This window comes from Myotis lucifugus, unplaced genomic scaffold (genome assembly GCF_000147115.1).
Source record: "Myotis lucifugus unplaced genomic scaffold, Myoluc2.0 scaffold_171, whole genome shotgun sequence".
Lineage (NCBI taxonomy): Eukaryota > Metazoa > Chordata > Mammalia > Chiroptera > Vespertilionidae > Myotis > Myotis lucifugus.
In genome coordinates this window covers 1463629-1473941 of record NW_005871219.1, presented here as the reverse complement: position 1 = coordinate 1473941, position 10313 = coordinate 1463629, and the positions used below count along the sequence as shown (strand labels likewise).

At 34.5% G+C, this 10313-nt stretch overlaps 1 protein-coding gene across 1 annotated transcript in view; it reads right to left on the bottom strand.

The window, feature by feature from the left end:
- FOXP2 (forkhead box P2) overlaps positions 1-10313 on the bottom strand; it is a 286380-nt gene that overhangs the window by 36844 nt on the left and 239223 nt on the right. Inside the window, exons 9-11 of the mRNA XM_023760067.1 lie at positions 9630-9734; positions 2562-2649; positions 853-936 (exon numbers count right to left, since the gene is read on the bottom strand). Of these exons, the coding sequence (XP_023615835.1) occupies positions 853-936; positions 2562-2649; positions 9630-9734 (277 nt within the window). The remainder of the gene's footprint in view (positions 1-852; positions 937-2561; positions 2650-9629; positions 9735-10313) is intronic.

Below are 10313 nucleotides of genomic sequence, written 5' to 3'. Positions count from 1 at the left end.
CAAATGATCTTTTTTTTTTTTTCCTGAAGAAATGGAGGGAGAGTCAAAGCTGGTATTCACTAATCACCAGTCTATACAGGAGGCTTACTAAAGCATAGCCCCCAAACTTTCACTAAACCAGTTACCCAGCTGAGTACTCCAAGTTTCTGAGCAAACATTTGCAGTGAGGTAAAGTATATTCTTTTCAACAGTCTGTGTACCTGACAACATTATCAGGTGGGGCTTCAATTTTATATATTTTTGAGGGAAACGACAGTTATTATGTTCTATAATCAGCCATTTCCCTTTGTCATAAGCTGTCTAAATTAACAATATGTGTAGTATCTAGTAAAACACATTAATATGTGAAATACAACGTAACTGAAATAACCAAAGAAATGGGAGAAAATTGACTATGAAAAGACTATGACATTTTTGAGAAAATATTTGATTAAAAAATCTATTTGTATGTATGTTATGATAGATCTAAGTCCTCGTCGGCATGCCGCACACCTTCCTATTTGTGATTTGGACTGTTCCTGCTTTTCAGGTTGCTCAAAGTGGGTTTCCTGTTAATATCTGTAAACCTATCTCAGAAAGATATTCTCCTGCTTCAGCCGCAAGGCAATGATTTGTGCACTGATAGGCGCACTTTGTTTAGCGTCACCCATGGTGCAGATTGGATAGATTTTGTAAAAGATAGCATTACTTTAAAAGAAACATACAATTTGACAAGCGATTGCATTTTCCTTTCATTTTATTGCCATATTTTTCATCACACTCATTGTTTTCTAGCTGTCGCTAAATTGTTCATTTTCTTACTCTGTTACAGCAGTAGAGCTATTTACTGTTTATAAAGCAATATGCACTTACAGGTTTGGGAGATGGTTTGGGTTCTGAGGGTCGCATGTGCAAGTGGGTCATCATCGCTTGAAGACGTTCTCGTTCTTTAGAAAGCTGTTAAGAACGAGTGAGATCAGAAGCATTTTAGAAATGACTGATACAGCTATTTTATTGCAGTGATACATCTTATCATTGAGCTTGTCTCAGAGTAATGATTCCTGCATACAAAAGTCTGTGTCCGCAGGAACTTCTCTGGGCGGCAGCGCAACTTTAGCTAGGAAGGGGGGAAGAAAACATGGCTAGCTTTCCTTATGTTAAAAGGTCAGCGAAAACAAATAACACTTCATCTTTTTGTCAATAAGAGAATTGAGGTCACAGTTGTCTTGACAGTAACAAGTTACTAAAACCATAAATTAGAAGACCCATGGTGTCTCTTTAAAGTCCTGTGGACACTGTTAGCGATGGACTAGTGCCAACAGCTGTGAAGGGGTGAAGGGTTCTCAAAGCAAAGTGCCTGCCAGGGTTGTCTCCACACTTCGTGCATTCCCACTGAGGTCCAGTTAGTGCCCCCTCCAATCTGCCATCATCAATCTAATTCAATAGAGTGACAGAGACCAGGCAGTGTGAAACGCTGAACTCTGCCACCGAGTCGGCTTCTATACTTGCACTGGGTCTCATTACAAGTGACGGACCTTACTTTTCCATCAGTCAGACACGGCAGAAAAGAAAAAAAGAAAAAGACATAATTGGTCACACTGCAGACTGTGTCTTCATCAGCTGAACTTTTATGTTTTTCTCCACCTTTTCTAGGTGGTAAACAGGTTTACAGAAAGTTTTTTTTTAAAACGACATCACTAATTATGCTTGTGATGTGTCCTTGATTATTTTACAAGTCAAAATAAACATGTTTCACAGCTCTCTGGGAAAAAGCTACAACATGATGGGTTTAAAGCACATCAAGATGTAGTAAAGGGTGAAGAAAAAAATAAATTGCATGTTTAATTCAATAACACAAAGTATGGGTCTGATTGAGGGGGAAAAAAACATCTTTAAGTTGAGACACTGGAAGAAGCCTTAAAGGGTAGGGCAAGCGTAGTAAGAATGATACAGTGAAATAACTGCTTCTGACCTGTTTTATGAGTTCTATCTATTTTTGGCTAAATGCTGTTTCAATAGTAACTAAAATGTTTTAACTTAAATTAGCAGTACTTGATATAATACATTACTATCTGTGATATTATAAATTATTTGCAGTCATAACTCCAGTACAGACAAGTCTTAAACATTTTTTGCAAGTTCTTTAATTAAAAAGACACCAAAGATAGAGAAGGAAAAGGTTCTTCTCAGAGTAATATGCTACAGGCATGATGCTATGAAGATTTTTGCTATACGATACAATCTAATGGGGGAAAAAATCATGATTAGTTGATGTAAAAACTAATAAAATCATATCCAATTGGGGGGGTTGGTATAACCACAATGGGGGAAAACTGAGATTGGACTCTTTTTGGATATTCAAATATAGATTATGTAATCTAAAGGTTATATGTCTATGTGATATGTACATTAAGCTATATCTTTCCATGCCGAGTTATCAGTTGTTGCCATCATTCTAAACAATCTAAAATTCCATGTATTTCTATTAGGCATTGCGTTAAAAGACTCAGAATGTGCCCAGTACTCAATGTAACCCACCAGAAATATGAGAGAGGAGTCCATTAAGTTAGCATTTGACAAACCTGTATTTCTAACTGTTGGACCACCTGCATTTGCACTCGGCACTGGGCAGTGCTCCGGTCATCCAACGCGTGTTCATTGTTAAGGTGCCTAAACAAACACAAGACGCAAAACAGAAAGTTAAACAATGTGTGTCTCAGTAGTATATGCTCCACTTCGAACGCACTACCCTGAAGTCATAGTTCCCGGCACAGTAGGGCAAAAGGAACACCTTGAAACTATACCAACAAAAGTTTCTTGAAATGAATAATGAAGAAAATAGATAGATACATATGCAACACATTACTAGAAGATTTGAAATGGTGTTTCTGAGAAAGAACAACTTTATAAATAGGTGGGTTTATTTGTTAGTTGATCTAGGTTCAACAATTGGAAACCTTTGTTCTATCCTGCCCCTTCCCTTGAAAAATTAAATCCATTCGTTTTAATACATCCTCACTGATCATAACAACTAACTTCCATGTATCTTGTCACAATTGTCACTCCTGGTTGAAGGGAAACTGTGGACTAAAAGAGTGAAGTGCATCAGGTCAGATCTGAGGTGTGGGGTTAGACTGCAGCAGTGGCACCTCCACTATCCCTCTCTGCCTTCAGTTCAGCTCTGCTCAGTTCTCCTGTGAACCTAATTGTAACGCAACTAAAATTCACTCACTCTTGCTGGAAAGGAGGCATGAAATGTTAAACAGGAGGTAAGCTTATGATGTAAAGTGTCACTAATTCCTAATTAACAAGACCTTTAAAAGTTGTTTTTCAGTGTTTTCATCAAAATTTTAATGAACAATGAGATCGTGTTCTATCAGTGTACTACAATGGTCATTGTATTCTTAACTTTAATATTGTTGTATTTTTCTTATGATGTTTTTTTTTTCACTATGAACTCTTGGAGAATATGCACATATTTATTCCAGTCTAAACGAGGAATATGTTTTAAAAAATGCTGTAGCTATACACAAAGACTAGAATGTAAATGGAACATGATAAGTAGAATACACAGTTTCATAAGAAAAGATATATGCTGTAGAACATGTTTGTTTTTGCATAAAATCACTTTTAGAGAGGTTTTTTTTAACACTGTGTACATCTTAGTGATAATTATCCTATACTTAAAGAAATAAAAAAATGTATAAAATGTTTGCATTATATAGCTGGGTCTTAGAAACCTATTCAATTTATCTATACAGCTCTTATTAGAATAGAGACTATAGACTACAATAATAGTCAATGAGGTTTTGTCTTGATTGAATTTTTCAGTGGGACACAAAAGAACCTTGTCATTAAAATAGTCCTTTATTCTCCTGTATGAAGGCGAAAGGTTTTTAAAGTGTTGTGATGTTCAGTAATGAGCCTCTATCTAAATTATCATTGGTGACAAACTCACAAAGCACTTTTCGAGGACACATAGTTATGAAATGCCAGAGCTGCCACTTTCTTTCCTGTAATTATAGGCTAGCTTGCAGCCCTTCGATGATCATTTATAGAACAGCCTCCAGTGGATTACTGAGAACTTGAAAAACACATACATACCTCTGCCACATCTCCCTTCTCCTTTCGTTGCTATTGTTTACCAGTGATATGTAAAATAATAGTGCCTATTCATTCTCCCTACTTAATTATGCCAATCAAAGTACAGAAATAGTGTTGGATATAAATACAATGTACTAAGACTAACTAAATAGGCTGAATATTAATATTAAATTATGAATGTATGTGTTTGTGACTATTTTGTGCCCAAATTATTCTCTTTTATGCTTTTATAACTATCTCAGGTACTACATATTGCTGTTCAAAAATTCTCTATGATTTATAAATCAAGAATGAGATAATACTGAAAAATGAGAGGATTGGTGGATTTTTCTCAGTCAGTGCCTAATTGCTGTTTCAAAATGCATATGCAAAGGGACATTTCATTAATCATTTAATCATGTCCCTTGCAGGAAGTTGGAACTAATGTTGCAAATACCCTTTTCATATGAATGCTCCATAATACTATCTTATGCATTTGATATATTGCCTATGTCATAAATTATAGCTGCTTCAAAATGACCAAGTGGGGTTGTTATCCCTGAAGATGCTTGTTACAAAACCTTTATTAAGTTTCTTTTTTTTTTACTTATCGGTAGTTCTATTTCACAGCTTCATACTAGCCAACAATAATACGGTTTCTGATGGCAAAGGTCTGTAAATTACACATGCAATCACTAACACCATTTCACAGGCCTGTTCTACTTCTACTGGTCTGCTAACAAGACGATTACACACAAATTACTGAATATCTATGAAATATTTAAATGCATTCTACTCTACTATGCATTAATAAGAGCAAAGCAAGCTCTGGAATTCTGGTTAGCTCCAGTCCCTAATGTCCCCTAATGAGCTTCTTACCGAGACTGCAGTTCAAACACAGAGGTGAAGAAAAAATGCAAAGGGTGCATTCAGAAAGGCAGCACTGAACAAACATTGTGTGAGCCAGCTCTAATTTATAGGTCACTTTATAGGTATATTGATTTTTGTTTTCAAAATGGAATAAACGATGTGGTCTACTGACGTCCTTTCAAAACTGCATTGAATCTGTGTGCTAGGTAGGTAGTGGGGACTGAAAAAAATGTAAGTAGGCAGTCAAATTCTTTCTAAAAACAGTGAAGCAAGCACTTCAGAAAGATGAAAAGTAGAAAAGGGCCCGTCCAACATATTTCATGCACAATTCTCTTTAACGAAGCTTTTAAGGTTATAAACGCATGTGGTAACTTCGGTTATATACACAGCAGATTAGCAATTCAATTTTAAACTCTAGATTTTTCAAATTAATTTAAAGTTATAGTATTCTATAAGCTAAAAAGAGATCAGATTTAATCCAACCATGTTGGACTTTTTTTGTACAAAATGTTTCACTTGCAAATCACTGTGTTTGATTTATTTTGCATCAAGCTTTTTATGTTTAAACACTGACAGGAGTTTAAATACAAAATGTTAGCTGTCACTATTCATTTAGCTGATTATGTGAGATGCCTTAGTTTTGAGAGATGGGGGCACTGTCACCAAAAGAAACAACATTCTGACAAGTTCAAAGCATGCTTTCTTGAGGTCATAATTTTGTAGCCATGCTGCCTAGTCAAAGACAAAGAAATAGACAATACACACTAAGCAAAAGCACAATTTCTAGTCAGCTACCAGAAAAAAAAGACAACATATTTTCCATTAAATAAACTATTTCCACTACGTTTTCTATTGTTCTTTATACAGTGTCAAGACTTAAAAATTTAGTCTATGTAAATAAACCTGATTCATCTATTATCAACTAATTACTCTTTAACAGATTGATATTTTTATGGCACTAACCAGTCTGCCCTTCTTCAAAAGGAGTATATCCATCTTCGTATCTCAGACCATGTTTTGTTTGCTGGCATCTACTCATGCAAGTTCAGGAGCACTTGTCTGCTAACTGGAATGCGATATTGCAAACCTTTTGGATTAAGATCTAAAAGTCAATCCATCTACATTCCAACTGACTTAGGTCCAGTGGAATGATAAATTTGCAGGCTAACTACACAAGTTTTGTCAGTTGTTATCACACTGTGACATTTATAAGATGGTAATGAAGAACTAATATTAAATGGTTTTAGTGATCTAGTAAAGTCTTCAATTATTGCTCAGAAAAATGATAAGCTTCTGTCAACACCTACTTTACAGAAAAATTCAAAATTTTTTCTAAATACCTTTTTAGCCTGAATTTTCTTCTTCATCTTTTATTTGGCTATTACAAATAAAAGTTTCTAATTTAATCTTAAGTTTTTTTATGCAATAGAAAATAATGTTTCAATTGAATACTTAATATTAAATATTAAAATTATGTATGTACATATATAACATGTATGTACATATATATGTACATAAACATATATGTACATATATATGTATACACATATCTATATATGCAACTCTCTTCTGGTGGCTTTTTATTTGATCCTGGGTAAAAGCAGTGAGAGATTCTACCAACCTGGTAAAGTAATGTAAGAAAGGGAATTTGGGATTCAATATAATTTTTTTTTATTATTTGTTATTTAACATATGTAGGCTAAGTAGTAATAATGGATAGTTTACTTGATTACAAACTAATGAATAAGTTGTCTGATACCAAAGTAAAGTTCAAGCTATATAGTTTATTTCTAATACATTTTAGAAATAAAAATGCCACAATATCTTCTAAAAAACACACACACAAAAAAAACCCCCAAAAAACTTTTGTAAAAACACTGGCTATAAAATTCCCAAAGAATGGATAAACAAAAAAATGGAGAGCTAAAAACCTTTCATAGCTTTTTGACTTGTTTGACTTATTTGGCCAAGACTCTCAATTCTCTCCATGATTACAAAAGAAAAGCAAAAGCTTCATTTCAAGAAAATATTTATTAGTGGTGATGCCTTCTTCATTTCATTTTCTAAAAAATCACTAAATAAACTGAAATTAATTTAATAAAATTATTATTTTATTTCTCTTAAAATTTCACACACATTTTAAGAAAAAAACAACATCAGTATGGAAATATGTCTTATTAATATTTCATTTCAGTACAGTACACTGGCATTAGATCTATTAACAAATTATCACAGATCTGTGGTTTAGGGAATTTAAAGCATATCATAAAAAAATGAACTAACAGAAAGGCCTTAAAATCTGCTGTCATTTGTCCTGTCATCCCTATAAATTTAATGGGTCGGAAAAATGGTCAGTCTTTGGAACCAAAGTTGATATTTAATTGAAAGAAAATGCTTTCCCACTTGTAATTCTCCAGTCTAAAAAATACTAGTATGATTATAATAAAGAAACATGAAAGGTAAAATGAGGGTTCCTATTCATCTTCTTGTTAGTAATAAAATATATTTAAGTATTTAAGATAAATAAAAATGCTCCTTTCCATGTGCTATAAAGAAAGTCATTCTGAAGAAAATATATGGTATTTTCTTAAAGATTTATTTTGAGTTTTGTCAGATAGAATAACTTGAAGCAATAAAATGTATGGTGACTGGGCTGATTCTATGGTTTAAATTATCATATTGAAGAAATAGCATTAGTCCTGTAACTAATCTTAATGATAAGAAATAATATTGATAAGGACTTATATACCCAAATGAAGAAATTAGTTCTTAAAAAAAATTAATATTCCTATATTCTGTCTTTGTTTTAGCAAATGTTATTTTTCCAAAACAGGAAAACTTTAGCAAAGTTACCTAAGATTTTAAATGCTCTCTGCTTAGAACACTCAAATCAGTTTCATACCCAACACAATGACAGCTCACAACTATCCTATATAATAAAAGGCTAATATGCAAATCAACCAAATGGCAGAACGACCAGTCGCTATGACACGCACTGACCACCAGGGGGCAGATGCTCAGGAGCGCCACTCAGCCAGAAGCTGGGCTCATGGCTGGCGAGCTCAGCGGCGGTGGTGGGAGCCTCTCCTGCCTCCGCGGCAGTGCTAAGGATGTCTGACTGCCAGCTTAGGCCTGCTTCCTGCAGAGAGCGGGCCTAAGCCGTCAGTCGGACATCTCCGGAGGGCTCCCGGACTGCGAGAGGGTGCAGGCCAGGCTGAGGAACCCCCTTAATGCATGAATTTCGTGCACCAGGCCTCTAGTTTTGATATAATAGGAGTGCAAATATTCATTTCAGGACATTTAAAAAAGTCACAGCAGTATAGGAAGCATATTTCCTTTCAAGTGGTCAGTAATAAAAAAAAATGTTTTAAAAAATCCTTGTAGAAGTTATAAAGTTATTCTGATATCAAGTATGTGTGCCTTGTTGTTAAGATGCCTTTTCTCTATACCCTGTAGTCTGCCATTTGTAAACACATCTTTCTGATGTTTCTGCCAACATCCTGGCAAAATAGCAGTGCGATTTCAAATGAGCTAATTAACTTAATTGTTGATGAAGCATGAAACAGTTCATTCACCCTGTTAGCTGCTCCATGACAACATAAGAGTCAGCCTGTGAAGTTACTCATCTCCATAAATCTATCTGCAGCTCTGTTTAGAACTCATACACTGGAATTGTGCATGGAAAATGGTCATGAAAAATGCATATTCTCATTTGAAAAAGGACCTTTTAAAAAGTAAATAATAAATTGTCACTGTATGAAAAAAGTAAAGATATTGCAAATTTTAATTTTAAGCTAGAGAAGCCATACAAACCATCATACATACATACAACCATGTATGTTTCTTTATGATGCTGGGGGCAACAAGTGTCAATGTGGATAAAACATAAATATCTTAAAATTTTAGCTCCTTTTAACTTAAAGTTTTTTATTTTTATAGACATTTGTTAAATATACATCTTAAATATTATTATTTAAATTAAGAAATATAAAGTTTGCAATGAAAAAATAAAACTATAAAATATATATGTTTAAAATACACATATATAATATGACTCCTCATATAGTTTTACTTGAAATTTTTATTAAAAACTGAAATTTTAGTGAACCCTGCAAGCAGATGTCCCAATTATTAATGATGCTGTTATAGTAGGCTAATGTTTTTCATTCATTCAAAAACCTCTATTGGCCCTAGCTGGTTTTGCTCAGTGGATAGAGTGTCAACCTGTGGACTGAAGGGTCCTGGGTTCGATTCCAGTCAAGGTCACATACCTTGGTTGCAGGCTCCTCCCCAGCCCAGGCCCTGGTTTGGGTGTGTGCAGGAGACAACCAAGTGATGTGTTTCTCTCACATCGATATTCCTCTCTGTCTTTCCCTCTCTCTCTTCCACTCTCTCTAAAAATCAATGGGAAAATATCCTTGGGTGAGGATTAAAAAGAACAAAAAGCAAAAAAAAAAACCCAAAAAAAACCCCAAAAAACAAAAACAACAACAAAAAAAACTTTATTGAATGATTTCTAAATTTTCTCATGAAAAGAAAAGATGAACAGTTAAACTTCTTCATCTGACTTTGCTGATCCACTCGTTGAAACAAAGAAAACTTATTATCCCTCACCACAGACCTTTTGTTTATGTAAAACAATGTGCCTATAACTCCCATTAACCCACTTTCGCCCCTAAAAAAAGTTAAACACATACTTTAAAAACTGTCCAAAATCTTCACAAATGCTTTCACAGCCGGGCCATTTGCAAACTCCATGGCCATAGAGAGTGTGAGAGGCTCCAGTCTCCTCATGTGATGAGCTGTAGCAAAGGAACAGGCATCAGATTCATCTCAGAAAGCCATAATCGTTGCAGACTGCTCGAGCCTGTCAGGTTACACCCAGTGACAAACAGGTCAAAACAGGTCAATTCAGCTCAGAGCACTCAGGAAAATTTAATCGTTCTACTGAATAGTTCAACTGCCAAGGCTAGATGATGTTCCAATTAGATGGGAAATAGAACCAAAGACAACTGTTAATAAAGGATGAAAAACCGAGAGGACTGCATAATATCATATGCTAATCCTGCCATATGACCTTAATGTAACATTTACCACTAAAGAAGTATATATATTTATTCATATGTAGTCAAGTGGGGAAAAAAAAACCACCTGTATTTTTAAGAGAATAATAAGATTTTTGAAATACTCTTTTTAAAGAAGAGCATTAGGACATTTAAATTGTTCAATATATACATGTGAACCATATATATGTCTACTAGTACAGCTGATTTAAAAAATGCTACTTAGATATGTATTATATCAGGTAGAGAGATCCTAGAACAGTGGTTTTCAACCATCCTAATGCCGTGACCCTTTAATACAGTTCCTCATGTTGTGGT